Source organism: Pseudophryne corroboree, chromosome 10 (assembly GCF_028390025.1).
Source record: "Pseudophryne corroboree isolate aPseCor3 chromosome 10, aPseCor3.hap2, whole genome shotgun sequence".
In the NCBI taxonomy this organism is placed as follows: domain Eukaryota; kingdom Metazoa; phylum Chordata; class Amphibia; order Anura; family Myobatrachidae; genus Pseudophryne; species Pseudophryne corroboree.
In genome coordinates this window covers 325030769-325050827 of record NC_086453.1, presented here as the reverse complement: position 1 = coordinate 325050827, position 20059 = coordinate 325030769, and the positions used below count along the sequence as shown (strand labels likewise).

Sequence of the window (20059 nt, the reverse complement as noted above, 5' to 3'; positions counted from 1 at the left end):
TAATCTCTACATCTTGTATTTTGTAAATGTGAAGCACGGAGTCCTACTGGGAGAAGGGTGTTAAATAAATATTATTATTATTATTATTATTATTTCTACGGTGCATTAGTGTATATATAGCAGAGCCTATTGATTTAATTGAATACCCAGGTGGGAGGTGACAGAGAATCTCTGGGCTAGATATAGTAAATAAAGGTGTCTATTCATGAAGCAGTAAAGAGTGTGGAAGTGAGCCAGTGCAGAAGTTGCCCATGGCAACCAATCAGTGTTGAGGTAACCTTTATAATGTGCATGCTATAAAATTATACGTTGCAGCTGATTGGTTGCCATGTGCAACTTCTCCTTCACTGGCTCACTTCTCCACACTACTTTCACTGCTTCATGAATAGACCCCTTAATATCTTGACTACATTGCAGAAGTGACATATAATGCGATCCTGTGACACTTAGTACATGAGGGTACAAAGATTTAATGTATTAACACAGATTACATATTAATTATTGCTTTTTTTCCCCTCAGATTGTTGGGGTTGCTGATCCTCAATCTTGCAATAAAGAAAAACTTAAGTTGCATCATGATATAGAAGAAGACAAATGTTTTGATGGTAACCTTTTTTTCCTTTTAAATTGAATTTATTTATTAACTGTTTTTCTTATATGGGGGGTAATTCTGAGTTGATCGCAGCAGGAATTTTGTTAGCAGTTGGGCAAAATCACGTGCACTGCAGGGGAGGCAGATATAACATGTGCAGAGAGAGTTAGATTTGGGTGTTATTTTGTTTCTGTGCAGGGTAAATACTGGCTGCCTTAGTTTTACACTGCAATTTAGATTGCAGATTGAAGACACCACACCCAACTCTCTCTGCACATGTTATATCTGCCTCCCCTGCAGTGCACATGGTTTTGCCCAACTGCTAACAAAGTTCCTGCTGTGATCAACTCCGAATTACCCCCATAGTGCAGTATATTCCGTTGTGCTTTACAATTAGAACAACAGTAATAGAACAAAACTGGGAAAAAAACAGACAGACAGAGGTAGGAAGGCCCCGCTCGCAAGCTTACAGTCTATAGGGAAATAGGCATTGATACACAAGGAAAGATGCTATCTATTGCATAATGGTCCACCAGATTGTTAGGTTCTTAATGGGTTGTATGATATGATCACCCCACAATGTTGGCCAAGTGTCAGGAGGGTGTGAGAGTAAAAAAAGACATGATATGTGGTGGTTATGTATACTGTACAGAGAGGATGTAATTAGATAGGGAAGCATTGAAGGCTATGTGGGTGGGTCTTGGATTTGGTAGGCTTGTCTGAAGAGATGAGTTTTCAGGGAACGTTTAAAGTTTTGGAGACTAGTGGAGAGTCTTATTGTGCATGGGAGGGCATTCCACAGAGTGGGTGAAGCCCGGATAAAGTCCTGTAATTTTGAGTGGGAACAAGTAATACATGTGGATGAGAAACGTAGATCTTGTGCAGAGCGGAGAGGTCGGGTAGGGAGATATTTTGAGATGAGTTCATAATGTCTGATGGGAAATTGCATTTTGACGAGTGTACGATGTTGCCATTGGGCTGCACCTCCATGAAACCTTTCTCTGGTGATCGCCCCTCGGATTTGGGCTTCATAAAAGCTGGTGAGCGCCCTTTCTCTGGTGATCGCCCCTTGTAGAGCTTCATAAAACTAACAACATATGTCAAATGTAAACTGATATTCTGTATTCTACAGGGTAATTCAAAAGTCACAGTACACCCTTTTGTTTCAAAAACTGTGCAGGAAACCTCCAGTAAGGTATGGGTGAGGTGGGCTATCTTTTAGGTTATGTACCAAACATGGGCGCCATCTTGAAATTGTCCATCTTGAATCTAAGTCAGTTTTCCCATTTTCTGCATAGTTTTTGAAACAAAAGGGTGTTCTACGACTTTTGAATCGCCCTGTAGATTGTGAACACCGTAGCCTTCAAAGGATAAGTCTACATACTGAATTGTGGACTTTTTCATTTTTTATATGAACTAATAGATATATTACGCCCAGGAGCATAGCTAATAATTTGTGAGGCTCGTAACGCATGAAAGAGCCCATGTACCGCCCAATGGCAAAAAAACTCACATAGAAACATGGCACAGCTAAGGAATACAGGCTCCCCCCTCAGCTGTGGGCCCCATAACAGCTGCACCTATATTAGTTCCGCCCCAGATGACGCCTATCCTATAGGTAATCGGGCGCTAGGTACGGTCTCTAGTATCTATTGCTTGCCTCTCCCATTTAGGTCCGTTCAGTTCCAGGTGATGTGCACATAGGGACACCGCAACGGATGTGGGTGGTCATTCCAAGTTGATCGCTCGCTAGCAGTTTTTAGCAGCCGTGCAAACGCTATGCCGCCGCCCACTGGGAGTGTATTTTAGCTTAGCATAAGTGCGAACGAAGGGATCGCAGAGCGGCTACAAAGTTTTTTTTTTTGTGCAGTTTCAGAGTAGCTTCAAACCTACTCATCGCTTGCGATCACTTCAGACTATTCAGTTCCGGATTTGTCATCACAAACACGCCCTGCGTTCGCCCAGCCACGCCTGCGTTTTTCCTGGCATGCCTGCGTTTTTCCAAACACTCCCTGAAAACGGTCAGTTGACACCCAGAAACTCCCTCTTCCTGTCAGTCACTCTGCGGCTGCCTGCGCGACTGAAAAGCATCGCTAGACCCCGTGTAAAACTACATCGTTCGTTGTAATAGTACGCCGCGCACGCATGCACAGAAGTGCCAGTTTTTGGCCTCATCGCTGCACAGCGAAGGAATGCAGCTAGCGAACAACTCGGTATGACCACCGTGAAGCGCACTGTTCAACCATCCATCTTCTCTGATTTTGCTTTCCACCATGTAGAGATGCATAGAAGATATCAGGGAAGGTTTGCTACCGTAGCATGTAACATAGGTAGCCAGACATTACGGTGATGTTCAGTGGCACATCACTAAGAATTGGATTAGTCACCGCTAATTTAAAGTGCACGCACGGCCCACAGGGGTTTATTTATTAATAGTTCACTTAAGTACGAAATTTGGTTGCCACAGCAACCACTGTTTTTTTATTTTTCATATTTAGAAAATGACTGTTTGCAGTAAATTAAGTCTAGAGTGAAGATACACATTTAAAAGCCAAGTCTCCTTTTCACTGTGAGATAATTTATAATACATTTTTTTTTTTTTAATGCAGATTGGAGAGAAGCTGCTGAGCAGGAAAAATTTGCAGACGCCGTGATAATCGCAACCCCGGACAGACTGCATAAGGTACGTGTTGAGAAATTCACATCTACACATAAGTCATTTTGCTGCAGCAGCAGGTGCAAGAATCCTATTCTGTAGGGAGGTCTCTGCCCTCCAGAGTTTCAGCCTCTGTGCTGTTCCTTTCGTAGATCTCTCATTGGGCGTACCACATGCAGCTGTTATAGAGCCAAATTCTCTTTTATCTCCCTGGTAACCCCAATGGCTGCGTTCTCCGAGTGAAATGCCAACCAGATGGTGCTCTGGTTCACGTCTCAACCCCCAATCTTGCACCTGCATTTCCCAATATATGAACAGCCATTCTTGTTGAGTCTCCTTAAGCTGCTCTGTAGGCATCAGTGTTGTGTTTGAGGATACGGTTGCATTTCTGTAGGATCACCTCCATATACAACTGAGGAGCACGTGCTGAAAACATTTTGTCGCTGCGTTTTTGCTATTCGGTCCTGACACAGAATAATGAAGACTTGCCTCATAGACACATTATAGTTTTCTACTGACCATACAGAAAGCTATTCGGTGTGGGAGCATTAATAAGAACAGCTATTTATAGAATGCTTTCTTCCCAATAGGACTCAAGGTGCTTCACATTGGCAGATTATATAAAATAAACATAAGCGTGAACAGACGACCGATAAAAGAGCTAAGCGTTTGTTTGTTTTTTCTTCTTAGAAAGTAAATGGGCTTTAATTAAATGCTTCAGTAAAGAAAGGGAATGCTGACTTCTGTACAACCCGTTCTTAATCAGTCCTGCCTTGGAGTAAACAATTACAATAATTAACGTTAAGCAGACCTTTATATAGAATAAAGGGGTCTATTTATGAAGCAGTGAAAAGAATGGAGAAACAGACCAGTGGAGAAGTTGCCCATGGCAACCAATCAGAATCTCCCTTACATTGTATAGAATGTATTTGATAAAGCAGTGGTTCTCAAACTTTTTATTGAGTCACAGCGCCCTAGAGAATCAGAATTTTTTTCACGGCACCCCTAGGCCAAAAGATTTTTTTTATGGAGAAGTTTAGAAGAAATATTAAATTATGTAAATTGTGTTTATATTAGAGATGTGCACCGGAAATTTTTCGGGTTTTGGATTCGGGTTCCGCGGCCGTGTTTTGGATTCGGACGCGTTTTGGCAAAACCTCCCTAAAAATTTTTTGTCTGATTCGGGTGTTTTTTTTTTCAAAACCACTTCAAAAACAGCTTAAATCATAGAATTTGGGGGTAATTTTGATCCTATAGTATTATCAACCTCTAACCATAATTTCCACTCATTTCCAGTCTATTCTGAACACCTCACACCTCACAATATTATTTTTAGTCCTAAAATTTGCACCGAGGTCGCTGGATGACTAAGCTAAGCGACCCAAGTGGGCGGCACAAACACCTGGCCCATCTAGGAGTGGCACTGCAGTGTCAGACATGATGGCACTTAAAAAAAATTGGCCCCAAACATCACATGATGCAAAGATGAATAAAATAAAAAAAAGAGGTGCAAGATGGAATTGTCCTTGGGACATCCCACCCACCCTTATGTTGTATAAACAGGACATGCACACTTTAACAAACCCATCATTTCAGCCCCAGGGTCTGCCACACGACTGTGGCTGAAATGTATGGTTGGTTTGGGCCGCCACTAAAAAAAGAAGCAATCAATCTCTCCTTGGTCAAACTGGCTCTACAGAGGCAAGATGTCCACCTCATCATCATCCTCCGATTCCTCACCCCTTTCACTGTGTACATCCCCCTCCTCACAGAGTATTAATTCGTCCCCACTGGAATCCACCATCTCAGGTCCCTGTGTACTTTCTGGAGGCAATTGATGGTGAATGTCTCCACGGAGGAATTGATTATAATTAATTTTGATGAACATCATCTTCTCCACATTTTGTGGAAGTAACCTTGTACGCCGATCGCTGACAAGGTGACCGGCTGCACTAAACACTCTTTCGGAGTACACACTGGAGGGGGGACAACTTAGGTAAAATAAAGCCAGTTTGTGCAAGGGCCTCCAAATTGCCTCTTTTTCCTGCCAGTATACGTACGGACTGTCTGACATGCCTACTTGGATGCGGTCACTCATATAATCCTCTACCATTCTTTCAATGGTGACTGAATCATATGCAGTGACAGTAGACAACATATCAGTAATTGTTGGCAGGTCCTTCAGTCCGGACCAGATGTCAGCACTCGCTCCAGACTGCCCTGCATCACCGCCAGCGGGTGGGCTTTGAATTCTTAGCCTTTTCCTCGCAGCCCCAGTTGCAGGAGAATGTGAAGGAGGAGCTGTTGACGGGTCACGTTCCGCTTGAGTTGACAAGTGTCTCACCAGCAGGTCTTTGAACATGTGCAGACTTGTGTCTGCCGGAAAGAGAGATACAACGTAGGCTTTAAACCTAGGATCGAGCACGGTGGCCAAAATGTAGTGCTCTGATTTCAACAGATTGACCACCCGTGAATCCTGGTTAAGCGAATTAAGGGCTCCATCTACAAGTCCCACATGCCTAGCGGAATCGCTCCGTTTAAGCTCCTCCTTCAATCTCTCCAGCTGCTTCTGCAAAAGCCTGATGAGGGGAATGACCTGACTCAGGCTAGCAGTGTCTGAACTGACTTTACGTGTGGCAAGTTCAAAGGGTTGCAGAACCTTGCACAATGTTGAAATCATTCTCTACTGCGCTTGAGTCAGGTGCATTCCCCCTCCTTTGCCTATATCGTAGGCATATGTATAGGCTTGAATGGCCTTTTGCTGCTCCTCCATCCTCTGAAGCATATAGAGGGTTGAATTCCACCTCGTTACCACCTCTTGCTTCAGATGATGGCGGGACAGGTTCAGGAGTGTTTGCTGGTGCTCCAGTCTTCGGCACGCGGTGGCTGAATGCCGAAAGTGGCCCGCAATTCTTCGGGACACCGACAGCATCTCTTGCACGCCCCTGTCGTTTTTTCAATAATTCTGCACCACCAAATTCAATGTATGTGCAAAACATGGGACGTGCTGGAATTTGCCCACATGTAATGCATGCACAATATTGGTGGTGTTGTCCGATGTCACAAATCCCCAGGAGAGTCCAATTGGGTTAAGCCATTCTGCGATGATGTTCCTCAGTTTCCGTAAGAGGTTGTCAGCTATATGCCTGTTATGGAAAGCGGTGATACAAAGCGTAGCCTGCCTAGGAACGAGTTGGTGTTTGCGAGATGCTGCTACCGGTGCCGCCGCTGCTGCTCTTGCTGCGGGAGGCAATACATCTACCCAGTGGTCTGTCACAGTCATATAGTCCTGAGTCTGCCCTGCTCCACTTGTCCAAATGTCCATGGTTAAGTGGACTTTGGGTACAACTGCATTTTTTAGGAGTCTGGTGAGTCTTTTTCTGACGTCTGTGTACATTCTCTGTATCGCCTGCCTAGAGAAGTGGAACCTAGATGGTATTTGGTACCGGGGACACAATACCTCAAGCAATTCTCGAAAGTCCCTGTGAACTAACGGAGGATACTGGGGACACGTTTAACACCAACACAGCTGCCAAGGCCTGAGTTATCCGCTTTGCAGCAGGATGACTGCTGTGTTATTTCATCTTCCTCGCAAAGGACTATTGGACAGTCAATTGCTTACTGTAAGTAGTACAAGTGGCCTTCTGACTTCCCCTCTGGGATGACGATCGACTCCCAGCAGCAACAACAGCAGCGCCAGCAGCATTAGACGTTACACTCAAGGATGCATCGGAGGAATCCCAGTCAGAAGAGGACTCGTCAGACTTGCCAGTGACATGGCCTACAGGACTATTGGCGTTCCTGTCTAAGTAGGAAATTGACACTGAGGGAGTTGGTGGTGTGGTTTGCAGGAGCTTGGGTACAAGAGGAAGGGATTTAGTTGTCAGTGGACTGTTTCCACTGTCACCCAAAGTTTTTGAACTTGTCAATGACTTCTGATGAATGCGCTCCAGGTGACGTATAAGGGAGGATGTTCCTAGGTGGTTAACGTCCTTACCCCTACTTATTACAGCTTGACAAAGGCAACACACGGCTTGACACCTGCTGTCTGCATTTCTGTTAAAATAATTCTACAACGAAAGAGGTGGGTTTTTTTTTCGTAATTTGACCAGGCATGTCAATGGCCATATTCATCCTACGGACAACAGGTGTCTCCCCGGGTGCATGACTTAAACAAACCACCTCACCATCAGAATCCTCCTTCTCAATTTCCTCCTCAGCGCCAGCAACACCCATATCCTCATCCTGGTGTACTTCAACAGTGACATCTTCAATTTGACTATCGGGAACTGGACTGTGGGTGCTCCTTCCAGCAGTTGCAGGGGGCGTGCAAATGGTGGAAGGCGCCACCTCTTCCCGTCCAGTGTTGGGAAGGTCAGGCATCGCAACCGACACAATTGGACTCTCCTTGGGGATTTGTGATTTAGAAGAAAGCATAGTTCTTTGCTGTGCTTTTGCCAGCTTAAGTCTTTTCATTTTTCTAGCGGGAGGATGAGTGCTTCCATCCTCATGTGAAGCTGAACCACTAGCCATGAACATAGGCCAGGGCCTCAGCCGTTCCTTGCCACTCCGTGTCGTAAATGGCATATTGGCAAGTTTACGCTTCTCCTCAGACGCTTTTAATTTTGATTTTTGGGTCATTTTACTGAACTTTAGTTTTTGGATTTTACATGCTCTCTACTATGACATTGGGCATCGGCCTTGGCAGACGACGTTGATGGCATTTCATCGTCTCGGCCATGACTAGTGGCAGCAGCTTCAGCACGTGGTGGAAGTGGATCTTGATCTTTCCCTATTTTACCCTCCACATTTTTGTTCTCCATTTTTTAATGTGTGGAATTATATGCCATTAATATATCAATAGCAATGTTCTACTGTACTGTACTATATATGTATACTGCTGGTCACCAAAATGCTGCACTGTCCTACTATATACTGCTCACAATAATGCAGTACAGATATGGATAGTATACTTGACGGGATCCGGTCTGAAGATCGACAGTGTCTAGGTCGACAATGTTTAGGTCGACCACTATAGGTCGACAGTCACTAGGTCGACATGGGTGGAAGGTCGACAGGGTTTCTAGGTCGACATGTGCTAGGTCGACAGGTCTAAAGGTCGACATGAGTTTTTTAAAAAAAATTCTTTTTTTGAATTTTTTCATACTTAACGATCCACGTGGACTACGATTGGAACGGTAAAGTGTGCCGAGCGAAGCGGTAGCGGAGCGAAGGCACCATGCCCGAAGCATGGCGAGCGAAGCGAGGGGATGCGGTGCACTAATTTGGGATCCCGGTCACTCTACGAAGAAAACGACACACAAAAAATAATAATCCTCATGTCGACCTTTAGACCTGTCGACCTAGCACATGTCGACCTAGAAACCCTGTCGACCTTCCATCCATGTCGACCTAGTGACTGTCGACCTATAGTGGTCGACCTAAACATTGTCGACCTAGACACTGTCGATTTGATGAACCACACCCATACTTGACACAGAGCTGCAAGATACAGCAATGGCCTACTGTACTGTACTATATGTGTACTGCTATTCACCAAAATGCTGCACTGTCCTACTATATACTACTCACAATAATGCAGCACAGATATGGATAGTATACTTGACAAAGAGCTGCAAGATACAGCAATGGCCTACTGTACTGTACTACTATAATTATATACTGGTGGTCCCCACAATGCAGCACACTGAGCACAGATATTTGCAGCACACTGAGCACAGATATGGAACGTTTTCAAGCAGAGAACGTAGATATTTGCAGCACACTGAGCACAGATACGGAGCTTTTCATGGAGAGAATGCAGCCACATCGTCTCCGTTCAATCTCCAATGCACGAGTGAAAATGGCGGCGACGCGCGGCTCTTTATATAGAATACGAATCTCGCGAGAATCCGACAGCGGGATGATGACGTTCGGGTTAACCGAGCAAGGCGGGAAGAACCGAGGCTGCCTCGGACCCATGTAAAATAGGTGAAGTTCGGGGGGGTTTGGCTCTCGGAGAACCGAACCCGCTCATCTCTAGTTTATATGTCATCCTCAGGGTCAGTTCTTTGGTGAGGTACAGGATTCCTTTCTGTTTGTCCACATATTATATGATTGGCCGCCATCAGCACTGGTTTTGCCTATTACATTAACCATAAATATTTTGAATCGGTCCTGGATCACCAACCCAGGGCACCCCTGCAAAGGTCCTGCTGCACCCCAGGGTGCCACGGCACACAGTTTAAGAACCACTATGATAAAGACTTCCTTCAAAGCAGATTGGTTGCTATGGGCAATTTCTCCAGTGGTCCTTTTCTCCACTCTTTTCGCTGCTTCATGAATAGACCTCAAAGTAACCTGGACTGTAATGGCGGAGTTTGGGAGACTCTGGTTAAGACATACTGTATGGTTTTAAATTGTACAGCAAATGGGGTAGTAGGGGTCACCATCAGGCATCCGCAGGATAGACTAGCCCAGGGGAAGGTCAACAAATCATTGAAGAGGAGGAATGAGGGTCTTTGCTGTGACCCAATTCCACCAGCCCTGTAGGTGTGCAATGAATGACGCACCTGATTGGACAGAAATGATGGCCACTATGCTCAGATGCTGTTTTTTGTTTTTTTTTAAGAAATAGAAAATGATTCATGGCGGATCCAGCGTTCTCGTCTAATGCAAAAACTGCTTGGACATCAAGGTCCCAAATCTTTCTAGTCCTTCTTAAATAAATATTTGAAGGGTCTTCAGAGTTGCCGTTCTTCCAAAAAACTGGTTCCCAACTGTTCTTGCAAATCGAGGTCCTACATTATGGGGGGTATTCAATTAGTGTCGGAATTTCCGACAAGTTGCAAAAATTGCATTCTTCGCCGATTTTAGGGTGAATTTGGTTTTGCCCTATTCAGTTCCAGTGCCGTTGGATCCACCGGTTTTGTTGAATTTGTGGACATTTTCGACCGTTTTTTGGTCCATTTTCACCCATGCCAATAGGAACAAAACAAAAAAATCGGCATGGTCGAAAACAGACCAAAAAACGAAAACGCCCGCAATTGAATAGGGGGTGTTAAATTAGTGCCGTTTTTTCGACCAGTCGAAAAAAACGGCACTTAATTGAATACCCCCCTATAAATCACAACTGACACCATTCTGGATAATTTTATATATGTTTCCTTTATTTTGTATGTGGGTGGTTGCATTGCTTACACTGTGTTTTTATGCAGGGATACAGTTATACTGTATATACATCTTTATCGTTGCTTGTATTACAGGACCCTGCAATAGCTTTTGCAAGGAAGGGCTATCATATTCTGCTGGAAAAACCCATGGCTGTAAGTGTTTACATGTCCTATTATATGTACTGTACTTGTTGATTTTAGCTATCAACTTATATAAAAGTGGATTTAATATGGACTGACATCTCATATCACTAACATGCATATTGACTGAAATCTTTAAGATGACACTTCCAATGTAGTGATGATGTCATAGCTTTCTCCTCTATTGGTCAGGAAGGTAGACAAAGTACAATACACAGCTCTCATTGGTGACCCCCAGCACTGACCACCTGTGTATTAGATTGGTCAGCTTTCTTGGAATGGGTCACAGGTATGCAAGGCAAAGGGGATGGCACCATCATTGCTTAGGTAGCACATATATTCAGCTTGTAGAGTGCTTGGAATGGCAACCTGCAGCCTAGAGAACCGCCCAACGCTCCCTTTCATGCCAACGGCAACCTCTTCTATGATGTCATGACATCACATATGGCGGGGGGGGGGGGGGGCAGGGGAGGGGGAGCAGGGCCTGCCTGTTGCCCAGAAATGTCCTTCCACAGCCTGATCTGTCTGTCATGAATTGGGGTCTTAGTTCTACAGATGTGTCCACCTGCATCTAGCCTCCCTACATGTTAAACTGTACTTCTAGTCACACCATGCCGTGACTTTGTAGTGCTGAGCATATTTTCATGCATTTATTTCCATTAAAATGTGTCTTATTCGCAAAATAATGCAAATAGCATGAACAAGCAGCCTTTGCCGATTAAAATGACATGTGGCATGCCTATATTCTGTATGTGACTGCGGCTGTATCTGCGTACGAAATGCTATGCTACAGTGCTTTCCTAGAAAACACTGTACTGTACCATTTCGGATGCAGATACAGGCACGGTCGCACATAGACTATACGCATATTCTTATCAGCAGAGTCTGCTTGTGCTCTTATTCGCAAAGCAATGCGAATAAGATGCATTATTGGCAAAAGAGAATCCTGACGCAATCGGAGTTGCACAGGACGGTCATCTCACTCAGGCCAGGCATCTCCTGCTGCATGGTGTATCGAGGCAAGATGTATGAAGACACATCTGTACATACTGGACCCGGCACTGTCATATTTGTATTGTTTGCAAGTCTTCTTGGCACTCAGCATGATTTCTGAATATGCTTGAAAACAGCCAGCTTGGATTCTTCCATGTGATTCACTAAACCAATCCCAGTGCTGCTGCTGCTGTCATCTGACTCCAGTCACCAATGATCTCCCACCACTGCCTATTTAAACCTGCTTAGGCCAGCTAGCCAGTGACAGAGCAACAACTTCCCTCGGGGATAGTTCCTGATCACAAGTCTCTGTTATCTCCATTTCTGCTGTATCCATGGATACACTCCTGTGTTATCTTGTTCCTGCTGTACACAAAGGTAAACTCCTGTGTTACCATGTTCCTGCTGTATGCAAAGAAACATCCTGTGTTTATACATATTTACAGACCTCTGCTCTAAAGGGGTAATTCGGAGTTGATCACAGCAGCAAATTTGTTAGCAGTTGGGCAAAACCATGTGCACTGCAGGTGGGGCAGATATAGTTAGATTTGGGTGAGTTATTTTGTTTCTGTGCAGGGTAAATAGTATACTGGCTGCTTTATTTTTACACTGCAATTTAGATTTCAGTTTGAACACATCCCACACAAATCTAACGCTCTCTGCACATGTTACATCTGCCTTCCCTGCAGTGCACATGGTTTTGCCCAACTGCTAACAAAATTGCATCGATTGACCTGCTACCAGATTCAGTTATTACCTTTGCCATTACTGCAGTAGGGATGGCCATCGGTGTGTTCGCCATCGATAGCGAAACTCTGAGTGGCCATCGATGGTCACCAAATATGCTATGGTTTCACTCATCGGTGGTCATCCCTGGTATTTCTGTGAATGACCCATGGGCCAATCACAGCACGGGGATGGGGCTTCATGGGTGTCGGGGGTGGAGCTATGCTCCTAGTCCTGCCATATTGAAAAAAATATATATTTGTTTATGCTGTGCTATCGATGGAGAGAAACTATCTGGTTCTCTCCCATCGATGGCAAAAGCATATGACATCTGGCACAAATATTGATGCTTAGGAATCATCGATGTCTGATGTCCTTCCCTGTACTGCAGTGTGCTCATAACCATCCAGCTTCCAGCATATCCTGCTTACAGCCGTCTGCATTGAACTTGCATACCATCTATTAAGGATATCCGCTACTGAGTGTATAGTATATGGTACTTGTAGTATTCTGCGGTGCTGTCTCTGGTTTTTCCACAGGCAGGTGCTTTGGGTGATGATCTCTGCTAAGGTCTATTCCTGCATTTCTGATATCCGATTCCAGGGTTGCGGGGTCTCCGGTTCTTAGGTTCCCCCCAGCTGCGGTACTGGGTATCCTTGAGCTGTGTGTATCTTGCTGCCTTGAGTCTATAAATCCATTACTGTCCACTGCTGGTGTGGTAGGTTTAGGTCCCAGCAGAGCCAGCTCTACCATTAGGCAGCTGCCTAGGGCCACAAGCCACTGGGGACCACCACTGAGTCAAAAAAAATGAATGCTATCTCTTTCAGTCATACCTCCCAACATGACCTATTCGAGGGGGGACAAAATGCTCTGTTCCTTGACTACCCTTTTAATTTATGATTGCTATCACCTGTGCTGAAACACCTTTCTTATTAATGAACTAGTTCAACACAGGTGATGGCAATCCTAAATTAAGAGGAAAGTTCAGAAACCGAGCATCTTCTCCTCGCCCACCCGCGAATTACCAGAACGAAGTCCCAGCAGACCACGATCGAGCATTTAAATCCATGTCAGGATGCCAACGTCGGCATTCCGAGCAGTGTCGGGATTCCAACTGCCGGGATCAGTATCAACACTTTCAATATGCTACTGATGAGTTGATGAGTATCTAGGATGTGGGAGAAACTACTGTATTTGGAGAGTTCCGTTTAGAGTGCTGTGATCACCCCCGCCCCCGCCCAATCCGGGAGCAGGCAGCTATAACTTATTGTCATGCCTTATAATGGACTGATCATTGTTTTTATCTGCTCCTTCTTGGGTATTGTGCTCATCTCGGTGTCCCGACGTCATAGTATCATTGCCATTAACGTTGGCTTGTGCCTTACCATGACCGCTACCACTGATTCCTGCATTACCTCGTCTGAGAAAAGTTATACTGATATTGTGTTTCCACCTAAGTAAGAACATCACATGGTTAGTAAAATTACCCGAAATCATTGAAAACAATCACCGGCATATGTTAAGAGCTAGCGCTTGAAAACCCATTTAAAAAAGCAAAGTTAGCAATGATTATTTTAACAGGTCCCGGTCTCATTATCTCACTCATGCAAAAGTGCTAAAGATCGTGCATCTATTATAGCATCCGTGAAATTTGAGTCAATTAACTAAAACATCACAACAGCAGATGTGCTATTAAGTCTTTAATGCTTTATTTTATATTCTGATGTAGAAAGATGTTTCTGGGTAAGGTAACAAATGCCTTAATATTTTATCCGCACGCTACCAAAGTAAATGCACAACAGTTGAAAATACAGCAATTAACATTTTTATGCTACACAAACGCACACTCCCTTAGTCTGAAGCCGTCCCAGTGCTGTAAAATGGCAATACTTACCACTGTACTGCCGTGTTATCCTAGATAAGCAAATGTATTCCCTATGCGAATGGGCATTAAGTTTAAAAATAAAAACCAAAACGGTAATTTTTCTTTTCTTTTTGTATCTTAGGTGACAGAAGAAGACTGTAGTGAAATTATCCGTGCTTGTAAAGAGAGTGGCATTATACTGGCGGTGGGACATGTCTTGCGTTATCATCCTGCTTCAAAGCTAGTGAAGGTAAAACAATGCAATACTAACACCATTAAACAGCCAGTGTGTGACACTGTCGTGTGCATTAGTGCAAATGGAAACATCTCTACATCCTGTTTACACACAAACAGTGCATGCCACCAAACCTTGTGTTCTACACTAGGGGTGTGCAAGAAGTTTCCGGATTTGCAGTGCTTTGGTAGAGTAGACACTGTCTGGTTGTGAACTGTAATCTCTGGCTAAAGTACATGTGAAATGTCAAGGCACTGCACACCGAAGTAGTCAGCATGTTCACTTCCTTCACAAACTCTTTCTGGAGCTCAACAGAGTTCACCGGAGAGCCATGATCTTCTACGACTACAAGAGTGGTCTGCAACAGCTGGAGAGCTTTGACTGACACTGAGCTGCTTTATGGGAGGAAGCACCATCCTGAACCACTGTGGTTGAGTGGATTGCAGAATTTCTGGGCGGTAGACTGTCCCTGGAAGACTAGGAGTGCTGCTGCCATCCTGTGTCCGCCATCACCGGGGACAGTGTTGCTGCCATGTGGGTCATAGTTGAGGTGGACGCCAGGGTAACCATGGCCCAGTTAGAGAAGGAGATGGGCATCTCATCAGGATCCATTCGCTTTGATACTCCACGAAAAGCTTGTCCTGAGCAAAGTTTGTGCATGTCGAGTGCCCCATCAGCTGATTTGAGAGCAGAAGGCCAAGTTTGATGGCAGTCGCTCAAACCCAGTCTAGGAGATCATCAGTGGTGATGAATCCTGGATCTACAGTTTCGACCCGAGACCAAATAGTAGGCCCAGTGAACCCTAGTTGGAGCTGCGCCACCATAGAAATTCTGATGTGAGCACAGCGTGGCCAAGCAGATGGGGGCTGTTTCTGTGGCCTAGACAGGTCCTGTAGATACGTACCATTCATGCAGCAGCGCACCATCACTGGGGACTGAAACGCCAACCAATGCCTTCCGCAAGTGCTGGAAACCCGTTCCAGGCGCCGATCGATCAAGAACTCACTCTCGTGGTGCCCTTCTCTATCACGACCGTGCATCTGCCCACAAGTCCAGTAAAGTGGTGGATTTTCTAGCCCATGAACGCATCCAGGGGCTTGGTCATTTTCCATACAGTCCAGACCTTTTCCCCCAGCAACTTCTTGGTATTCCTACAAGTCAAGTACAAGATGCCTGGGATTAATTTTGAGTCACCGGAAGCTGCAGTGGAAACCTTCATCCAGCATGTAGAAGACGTACAGTACCTGCTTCAGACTGGTTTGAGCACATGCAACTTCTGGTGAATACTTTGAAAAAATATAGTGTTCACTTTGTAAATATAATACTTTTTGTGCATCTGGAAATTTATTGCACGCCCCTCGTATTTTCAGTGTAATTTGCGTTTATTTTATATACACATGCACCTGCTTCTCTTGTTTCTGAAGTTGGTTTTAGGGGCTAAAGATTTACTGATGGGTGTGAGTATGGTCTGCAAAGTCCATTAGTGACCATGTAAGAAACGATCTAGTCTGGCACTGGCCCAAATGTAATAGTTTGTGGGTTGCAGGCAGTGGTGAGGTATCTCACGGGTTGATAGCTTGAATATAGCTTGGGCCAAGGGCGTAGCTACCATAGGTGCAAGCACTGCAGCTGCTATGGGGCCCAGAGCTGAGGGGGCCACCTTCCCTGTCACAGTTACATGTGATATATACATTTTTCACCATTGGGTGGTATGTAGGGGTCCATTCAACGTTTTTTCTTGGGGTCTGTAAAATATCTAGGTATGCCCTGGACCAGTTCATTATAGTGTTGTATAAAATGAACTGGAGGGCATTTTAATGAATAAGAACCGGGGTACTGAGCGGCATGATGTGCACTGGCAGCTCTGAAATGCGACACAGGGTGAACTTAAGCACTACTGTGATACATAAAAGAAACTAGGGCACTACTATGGGGCACAACATTAAATAAGACTCTACTATGGTTCAGAGACTGAACTAGGGCACTATTATAGAGCATACAATTAACAACAGCTGCAGAGAAGTGTCTCTCTAGAAGAATTGAGATGGGGGTCCCTTCAAAATGTTTCTATGGGACCCACAAAGTTCTGGCTACGCCCCTGGCTTGGGCTTTGGTCTAATTCTATCTGTGGGGCAACAGGCAACTACAATCTCTTTGAAATACTGTAGGTAGGATTTGTTTTGGCCTGGTCGCTCCTACTTGGTTGTCCAATGGCAGCCATATGCACGTATGTGTCAGCTGTTTTATTGGATGGGCCACTTGTGATCCTTGGCTGTTAACAATTGTAAATATTTTTTTCTGGGTCACTACTTTTGAGCTGATGCATCCAAGCAGGAGCTACTATCACGTTACTGGTTTTTATTACTATTATTATTATTTATTTATAGGGCACCTCAAAGTTCTGCAGTGCTACACAGAGCAAACATACAAACAGGGTACATAAAGTGGCAACATCTCGTATACAGGAGCTAATTGCAAATCGCGATCCAACCGGAATTTTTTGCGCCCGCCCTGCGCATGCACCCGCACTTTCTGTGGGGGGGGGGTCCATAGAAAAAGTGATTGCCTCAGCCTGTCAATCAGAGGCTGTCGCTGGGGGTAACGGCAATGCTCTGTTTCCAGGGAGGAGACGGAGCATTGCGGGGGCGGCATGAATGGTGGGCAGTGCGGTACGAATGGGGGCGCGTCATGGGCGTGATTGCTGCGGCTGCATGACGTCACACGCAGCTGCCGCGATGGGTAAGATGGCTCCGGGTCTGCTGCGGGCGCAGCTAAGCTGCGCCAGCAGGAGGCATCAAGATTTTTTACGATGAAGCAGAAATTGCGAGGCACTCACAATTTCTGCTTCATCAAGGGGGGAGGCGCCGGTCAGCATGCTGGGCGGTCTTGCCCAGCGATGGGCGGCCCCTAACATCATGCGATCCAAAGGATAGCAAATTCTGCTGATTAGCAGAATTTGTTATCCTTACTGAATTAGCCCCAGAGTACATAATTACATACAGTATGTAAGGGGTGGTCTTCAGGTTGCCGACTGTCGGGAACCCGGCGCACAGTATACAGGCGCCGGGATCCCGACAGCCGGCATACCGACAGTTTATCTCCCTCGTGGGGGTCCACGACCCCCCTGGAGGGAGAATAAATAGCGTGGCATGCGTAGCGCGCCACCGTGCCAGCAGCGTGGCGAGCGCAGCGAGCCCGCAAGGGGCTCATTTGCGCTCGCCACCCTGTCGGTATGCTGGCGGTCGGGCTTCCGGCGCCGGTATGCTGGTCGCTGGGAGCCCGGCCGCCGGCATACCATACTACACCCTATGTAGGCATAGTTTAGAAGTGTAGTGTCCTGCTTTTATTTAATGTACTTTTCTGAGTTGCAAATACTTCTTCAAGTTTATATAAGCTTATAAAGCCCAGAAAATTACAAATAAATGGTAAGAACGGCATTCAACGAACTGTATTCTGCAGTTGGTCGGTATTGAAAAATCAGGACTTTTCCAGCGTCTGATAGTTAAAACCTGGATTATCCCTGGAATTTAGGGACAGCTGGTATCTATGGTCCCTTTCTATGATCTGATTTGTCTCGGAATGACGCTAGATGCATTTGATGAAGGCATTTACACTATTTAGGGGACTAGTTGCAAATTGAGCTGAGACTTATATGCTGAATAATAAGACCTAGCTATGAGCCTCTATTAATAGGTCCTTGGGAGGTTACACATACCATCCTAAAATCCAATATTGGCGAAATGACAAAGCATCCTTCTGAAATGTACAGTTACAAAAAAAAAATAACTATATCCACATATAGAGCCACAAATCTAAAAAAAAATACCTAAAGTCACCCATCCACTCCTTTTCCCTCTGTCAAGAATATTAAAATGACCGTAACAACTCCAGAATTGTATTCCCACAAATCAATGCAAATGTAAAAAGGAACAACTGACTGTGGGTTTAATTCAGATCTGATCGCAGCAGCAAAATCTTTCTCTAATGGGCAAAACCATGTGCACTGCAGGTGGGGCAGATGTAACGAGCCCCTCGGCAGCCTTCCGGGCGGCAGGATCGCCCAAGATACATTGGATGCTGTCCTTTTGCATACGATATATCTTGGGCGATCCCAGTCATGCCTGCGGGGTCTGACATATCACGAGTGCAGCACGTTCAATCTGGAGGATTCGATCCGATGTTCACGGGGCCGCACATCGGATCGGATACACAGCCAAAATGGCCAATTTCACCCAATATATCGTCTCGAATGCCCGAATTGGGCATAATTGTTCTAGTGTATGGGGCCCTTAAGATTATTTCTGCTAAATCAATTGATAAGATTTCTTTATATTCCGGTAGATTATTATTATTATTACTAGAGATGTGCACCGGACATTTTTCGGGTTTTGTGTTTTGGTTTTGGATTCGGTTCCGCCGCCGTGTTTTGGATTCGGGCGCGTTTTGGCAAAACCTCCCTGAAATTTTTTTGGCGGATTCGGATGTGTTTTGGATTCGGGTGTTTTTTTTTTCAAAAACCCCTCAAAAACAGCTTAAATCATAGAATTTGGGGGTAATTTTGATCCTATAGTATTATTAACCTCAATAACCACAATTTCCACTCATTTCCAGTCTATTCTGAACACCTGACACCTCACAATACTATTTTTAGTCCTAAAGATTGCACCAAGGTCGCTGGATGAATAAGCAAAGCGACCCAAGTGGGCGGCACAAACACCTCGCCCATCTAGGAGTGGCACTGCAGTGTCAGACAGGATGGCACTTAAAAAAAATTGTCCCCAAACAGCACATGATGCAAAGAAAAGAGAAAAAGAGGTGCACTGTGGTCGCTGGACGGCTAAGCTAAGCGACACAAACACCTCAATATCACAGGAATTATTTGTTCTAATCAATGGTATTATTGGTCCAAATCACTGGAAGAAAATGACAAATTCACTGGAATTATTCGTTCTAATCAATGGTATTATTGGTCCAAATCACTGGGAAGAAAATGACAAATTCACTGGAATTATTCGTTCTAATCAATGGTATTATTGGTCCAAATCACTGGAAGAAAATTACAAAATCACTGGAATTATTTGTTCTAATCAATGGTATTATTGGTCCAAATCACTGGAAGAAAATGACAAAATCACTGGAATTATTCGTTCTAATCAATGGTATTATTGGTCCAAATCACTGGAATTATTCGTTCTAATCAATGGTATTATTGGTCCAAATCACTGGAAGAAAATGACAAAATCACTGGAATTATTCGTTCTAATCAATGGTATTATTGGTCCAAATCACTGGAAGAAAATGGAATGGATGGATACTTGCAGTGACACAGAGCTGCAAGATACAGCAATGACCTACTGTACACAACTATATACTGTTGGGTCACCAAAATGCTGCACTGTAATACTATATATACTGCTCACAAAAATGCCGCACAGATATGGAATGGCTACTTGCAGTGACACAGAGCTGCAAGATACAGCAATGGCCTACTGTACTGTACTACTATAATTATTATATAGGTGACAGATATAAAGTTACATTGTGGGGGAATCCAGTATACGTTCTGTCACCAGGTACCAGTGAATGGCCACATCATGTATATAGGTGACAGTTATAAAGTTACATTGTGGAGGAATCCAGTATACGTTCTGTCACCAGGTACCAGTGAATGACCACATCA

The 20059-nt window shown here is 44.6% G+C and overlaps 1 protein-coding gene across 7 annotated transcripts in view; it reads left to right on the top strand.

Annotated features, from left to right (window-relative positions):
• LOC134966647 (scyllo-inositol 2-dehydrogenase (NADP(+)) IolW-like) overlaps window positions 1–20059 on the top strand; it is a 455266-nt gene that overhangs the window by 227458 nt on the left and 207749 nt on the right. For all 7 annotated transcript variants that reach the window (XM_063943552.1, XM_063943551.1, XM_063943553.1 and 4 more), the window contains 4 exons: window positions 521–605; window positions 3202–3275; window positions 10514–10573; window positions 14287–14394. In XM_063943552.1, the coding sequence (XP_063799622.1) occupies window positions 521–605; window positions 3202–3275; window positions 10514–10573; window positions 14287–14394 (327 nt within the window). The remainder of the gene's footprint in view (window positions 1–520; window positions 606–3201; window positions 3276–10513; window positions 10574–14286; window positions 14395–20059) is intronic.